A 6,143-nucleotide genomic window follows, 5' to 3' on the forward strand; every position below is an offset into this window, starting at 1 on the left:
CATGATCCCCTCCCTCCGGAAACTGGGTCGCAGGGCAGTGTTCCAGCATGATAATGACCCCAAACACACCTCTAAGACGACCACTGCTTTATTGAAGAGGCTGAGGGTAAAGGTGATGGACTGGCCAAGCATGTCTCCAGACCTAAACCCAATAGAACATCTTTGGGGCATCCTCAAGCGGAAGGTGGAAGAGCGCAAAGTCTCGAATATCCGCCAGCTCCGTGATGTCGTCATGGAGGAGTGGAAAAGCATTCCAGTGGCAACCTGTGAAGCTCTGGTAAACTCCATGCCCAGGAGAGTTAAGGCAGTTCTGGGAAATAATGGTGGCCACACAAAATATTGACACTTCAGGAACTTTCACTAAGGGGTGTACTCACTTTTGTTGCCAGTGGTTTAGACATTAATGGCTGTATGTTGAGTTATTTTGAGGGAAGAATAAATTTACACTGTTATATAAGCTGCACACAGACTACTTTTCATTGTGTCAAAGTGTCATTTTGTCAGTGTTGTCCCATGAAAAGATATACTTAAATATCTGCAGAAATGTGAGGGTGTACTCACTTTTGTGATACACTGTATATATATATATATATATATATATATAGTATGTATCCAGTATATGTGTGTGTGTGTGTGTGTATGTATAATAATTTGTCATGTATTATTCATTTATTTCATTTGTTGTTCAGCTTTAATCTAAAATACACCCACAACTGCACAATATATGGACAAAAGTATGTGAACACCCTTAATCATTTTAATATTTCATCAATGTGAGAGTAAATTGCGATGCAGGTTGTGCAGATTTGAATTGTGCCTCATCACCTTTGTACATCTGACTGTCAGTACTTAACACACATAACACTGCCAAATTTATTGTGCAGAGGTGTAACAACCATTAACATTAACAGGGCTCTAAAGCCTGATCACTAAAGTACATTACTCACTCACTTCCTTAACCGCTTATCCAATTAGGGTCACTGGAGCCTATCCCAGCTTTTCAATGGGCACAAGGCACACAGTAACACCCTTTTACGGAACCCCTTTTTCACTCATGCATTCTGCACAGGCGCCTCTCTATCTGCTAATCAGGGTCCTTACACAGCATTTGAAGACCCCATCCACATAGTCTGGTCATCATGCCCTAGCAGAAACGTGTCTGCTGCAGACACTGCCAATTATGCCTGCTAGATGGCACCCAAGTCGACCGGAGGCAACGCCGAGTTTCGAACAGAGGAGTTGAGAATCTCGGCTGGTGTGCCAGTGGAATATCCCATTATGCCACCTGGGCAATTAGTGTCTCCACTTAACCTGACTGCATGTCTTTGTACTGTGGGAGGAAACTGGAGCAGCTGAAGAAAACCCACACGGACACAAGGAGAACATGCAAACTCCACACAGAATGGACCAGGACCTCTCCACCTAGGAATCGAACACAGGACCTTCTTTACTCAATTCCCTTGGCTGCTCCCGTTAGGGGTCGCCGGCAGATCATGATCCGCATTATTGATTTGTACGCCGGATGCCCTTCCTGACACGACCCTCCCTATTTATCCAGGCTTGGGACCGGCACTACAATGGACTGGTTTATACATCCTAGTGGCTGGTACCTATAGGACAATTCAGTGTCTCCAATTAGCCTGGCTGCATGTTTTTGGACTGTGGGAGGAAACCGGAGCACCAGGAGGAAACCCACGCAGACATTGGTGTAGAGGAAGCATGACGCAATCGGGCAATTGGACGCGCTAAAAAGGGAGAACATGCATAAATAAAGTATTAAAAAAACAATTATTTAATTATTAGAAAATAATACAGCTATTAATAAAATAAATAGTGTATAATATTGAATATGGAGGGCCATTTCCTCACCAGGGATTCCACCAAATATTCCAAATATTGAGTCACACACCACCATGTTATGTGCTTTATTCCCACTGCTGTTTACACACTGTGGCCTTATTTAGAACGCAGAGGTGCAGTGAAAAAGAAAAAACTCACCACAGAAAGTAACCACTGAAGTTGTAATGCCTTCATTATAAACTTCCTGCTGTGTGGGACGAGGGCATGGGCATGCTCAGCATACCCTGTCCACACACCCTATAGTTTACCCTCCAAAAATAGACAGACAGGAGCGGAAGTGGAGGAGCTCTAGACTGTACGTACAGTATAATGTGTCTGTCTGTGCGTCTGTGTGAGTGTGTTTGTAATTGTTCATGCCCCCACACAGCAGTCGCAAATAGTAAAGCTGAGCTGGCAGGGCGGAAACGATGCCCTCAACTCAACCTAAAGACGGGCAGATAAATAGCAGCTCTGCTTCACCGCTTCACCACAGTGTTAATCCACACTTTCATCGCAGCAGAAGCAGCAGAACCTGCAACTGAGACACAGCAGGTAAGAAAGCAGCTTTTCTTACTACTTACTACTGTACAGCCTGAGTACAATGACTGACAGTAACTTTTACTGCATCTAAATATACAAAACATTATTTGTTTTAGAATGAAGCTCGCAATCGTGATTCTCTGCCTGCTAGGAGCAGCCTGTGCAAACCCAGTAAGTCATTTTCATCTAAAATAATTCATATTTATATTATTTAATGAGCATCAGAAGGACTCTGAAGGTCTATTTTACTTTCTGTGTTATTACAGGTGTTGCACAAGGTGGCCATGCAGATGACAGAACAAGCATCCAACTCTGTAAGTATTTCTAATAAATATCTCAAAACATGTTAGGTTAAAGTATTTTATACAAATATTTCTGATACTAAAACTCTCTGTTGGATGTTTCAGACCTCGTCTGAGTCTACTGATCAAACAGGACCTAAACCTGTAGATCAAGATGTAAGTACACAAGCTCAGTTTTTTAATGCATTATAAAGAATGTCATTGAATACTGCTGAATTTGTTAATTACATGATTACATGAGCATTTTACTCACTTGGTTCTGGGAGTGGCGTTGAGTTTAAATGGCGTTGAGTTTCAAGGTATTTTTTCCCATAAGAATGTATGTGAAACCTGTTAATGCGTTCCATGTTCCTGTGGAACTGCTTATATTTTAGTCTAATGTGAAATAATGGGGCTGTTTTTGACACTTATACACCGAAAATAACACAAATAAAATATAAAAACACTGAAATACTGCAATTAAAAATCCAGATAAACACAGATACATGTGGAGCTTTCAGACTGGATTTGATAATAATTCTACACAAATATTCACGCAGATTCGTCTCATATTTGCGCTTTAATGACGTTTTACTGCACCGCTTAAGCCAAGCGCTGAACAAAGTGGCTGTTCATTGTTAATTTGAAATTAAATAAATAAATTTTTTTAAACAAACTGAACACGTTGAGCTTAAGGGCACAAATTTCTGTAGATTTTTTAGAGTTTAGGGGACGTTGAGTAACAAGGTACCGCTGTACAGTCATATTCAGCTTAAGATTCATCTAATTCTACCGTATCATTAGATTATTAAACCTGTTGCTTAATAATTATGCTTGAAAAAAAATGAAGAAAATCTGCCTGTATAGTATTTGTTACCTTATGAACGTTTAAGTTTTTCGGCATTTAGCAAACGCTTTATCCAAAGTGACTTACAGTCTACAGTCTAAGTAATTGAGGATTAAAGTCTAAGCTGGAGATGGCCAAAGCTTTGCGCTGGTTGTATTCTCGCACCAAATGTGCGAGACCAGGATAAATTGAGTAAAATAAATGGAGTAAAGAAAACTGACTATTGGATTTGCCATATTTAAGATGTGTTTCTGTGGTTGAGTCTGTGGATTTACTGGGTGTGTGGTGGACTAGATCTGGTCTGTAGATTTACTGATTGGATGGTGGACTAGATCTGGTCTGTAGATTTACTGATTGGATGGTGGACTAGATCTGGTCTGAAGGCTTTAGATCTATGTTACACTGTATAAATAAATAAAATGGTTAATTAACACGTATTAAAATATACAAATGTGTGGATTCTTAAAGATATTCCTTTCATCTACATGGAAGACTCACTTCACTGTGGTTTGTTTTTGTACATTTGAGCTCTACTTAAGTGTCAGCATATAAAAGCAAAAAGTAATTAATATAAATTATTATTATTTCTTATTATTATTTATTAGTTGACTTACATTTGGAGGTAAAAAGGGGGCCTTTGGGGTCTTCCAGAACTTCCAGTGTCGTTTTTTCCAAAACATGATGTATACTCTATGCAGAGTTTGTCGAAAGTCCATCAAACAAAATAATTACATACCTGTTCTACTATTGTATATTAATATTTGCATTAGCGCTCGGGTGGCACTGAGTCCAGGGTTCAAAATCTCACGCCTGGGGCGTTATTGCATTGTGCCCAGTGACTTATTGCAACCCTGACCAGGATAAAATGGTGGTAAATAAAAACATGAAACATGATGTAACACTTGCATTGTTTTCTTCCCTAGAGCTCGGAGGACAACACATCTGAGAACAATGTAAGCACAACCAACCAACAGCACATGATTCTGACACTTTAAAAAGACCGTGTTGCATAAATTTCACTTCATTTTTTCGTTTGTTTGAACAGACCTCAGAATCCATGGAGTCTAAATCAGCTGAGCATACCTCTCACGCGAGCCAGAGCCACTCGCTGGAAGAACGGGTAACGCTTCCTTTACTTGAGTAGCATAAATAACTTTATTAACATATTTTGTTATATTGAATTTGATTTTATTATTTCATGTTGGCACAGTTTGGCACAGGTGAAGCTCAAATGACTGTTGACAACAGCCAAGGAAGCTCAGAGAACATGCGCAAGGTGGGTGGATTTATTAAGCATTCATGTGCCTTTAACTAGTGTAAAGTCTTATTGATGTTGACACTTGATAAACACAAATTCACTCTAATTACTGCTTTTCTTTTAGAACCTGATTCACATCTTCAGCATTCAGGTGGTTAGTGCTGAAGACAACAGAACATCCGCTAGTGCAGCGTTAGATAGCGACGAGATCAACAAGTCTGCTGTGAGTCAGAAGGACAAATCCAACAGCACCAGCAGTGAGAGCAGCGAATCTGTCGAGAACCAAGGAAAAAGCTCCAACAGCAGCAGCAGCGAGAGCAGCAGCAGCGAGAGCAGTGAATCTATCGAGAACCCAGGAAAAAGCTCCAACAGCAGCAGCAGCGAGAGCAGCAGCAGCGAGAGCAGTGAATCTATCGAGAACCCAGGAAAAAGCTCCAACAGCAGCAGCAGCGAGAGCAGCAGCAGCGAGAGCAGTGAATCTATCGAGAACCCAGGAAAAAGCTCCAACAGCAGCAGCAGCGAGAGCAGCAGTAGCGAGAGCTCTGAAAGCAACGAGTTTCATAAGAACGGGCTGAAAAAATCCGATAGCAGCAGCAGCAGCAGCAGCAGTGAAAGCATCGAGTCGACTGAGAGCCAGATGAAAAACTCCAACAGTTCCAGCAGCAGCGAGAGCAGCAGCAGTGAAAGCAAAGAGAGCGCCGAGAAACAACAGAAAGACTCGCACAGCAGCAGCAGCAGTGAAAGCAGCGAATCAACCGGCGAGCGAATCGATCCTTCAGTCGACAGCAGCGCAATGAAAAGCGGCAACAGCTCCAGCAGCGACAGCGAGAGTCACGAGTCCAGCGAATCCGACGAGTCCAAAGAGAGCGCCGAAAGCAAGCAGAGCCGCTCGAAGGAGTGCCAATCCGGGAACAACAGCCAGGACTGTGATAGCGAAGAGTATGTGAAGCACAACGTCGGAGACGACGGAGCCAAGGATCCGTTCAACGGCTTCCATACGCCCAACAGCATCGAGCATGATGTGCAGTTCTGGAGATGATCGAATTATTGTCTGCTGATTTTTAGAATGATATATTAATTTTATTGATTTGCCCTTAAATATGCAAATTGGAAATCCCTGGGAAGAATGATCTGCCTAAATAATATTACACTACATGGCCAAAGGGTGTAGACACTCTGTTTAAGGTCCATAAAGACGTGGTTTTATTAGTTTGGTTTAGAAATTCCAGTGGCTTGCACAGAGCCATGACTTTAACCTTAATAACCACTTTTGGGATGAATTATTATTATTATCTGACCTTATGATTGTTTTTTAAGTGGAATGGGCACCTGTTCTTACAGACACGCTCAAAAAGTCTTTTTAGAAGAGTGGAGGCTG

At 41.6% G+C, this 6,143-nt stretch overlaps 1 protein-coding gene across 1 annotated transcript; it reads left to right on the forward strand.

Moving 5' to 3' along the window:
• Positions 1-2,496: 2,496 nt before the first annotated feature.
• Positions 2,497-5,804, forward strand: scpp1 (secretory calcium-binding phosphoprotein 1). The gene is made up of 7 exons (XM_062995392.1): positions 2,497-2,550; positions 2,646-2,693; positions 4,431-4,460; positions 4,553-4,627; positions 4,718-4,783; positions 4,890-5,177; positions 5,412-5,804. The coding sequence occupies exons 1-7, from the start codon at positions 2,497-2,499 to the stop codon at positions 5,802-5,804; spliced, it is 954 nt and encodes a 317-aa protein (XP_062851462.1).
• The last annotated feature ends 339 nt before the right edge of the window (positions 5,805-6,143 follow it).

Source organism: Trichomycterus rosablanca, chromosome 5, assembly GCF_030014385.1.
Source record: "Trichomycterus rosablanca isolate fTriRos1 chromosome 5, fTriRos1.hap1, whole genome shotgun sequence".
Lineage (NCBI taxonomy): Eukaryota > Metazoa > Chordata > Actinopteri > Siluriformes > Trichomycteridae > Trichomycterus > Trichomycterus rosablanca.

Bases quoted from the DNA above. Each gene is read 5' to 3' on its own strand.
- scpp1 (XM_062995392.1), top strand. From the start codon at position 2,497: ATGAAGCTCGCAATCGTGATTCTCTGCCTGCTAGGAGCAGCCTGTGCA. The intron at 4,628-4,717 runs GTAACGCTTCCT...ATGTTGGCACAG, and splicing joins GCCACTCGCTGGAAGAACGG to TTTGGCACAGGTGAAGCTCA. The intron at 5,178-5,411 runs ATCGAGAACCCA...CAGATGAAAAAC, and splicing joins GCAGCGAGAGCAGTGAATCT to TCCAACAGTTCCAGCAGCAG.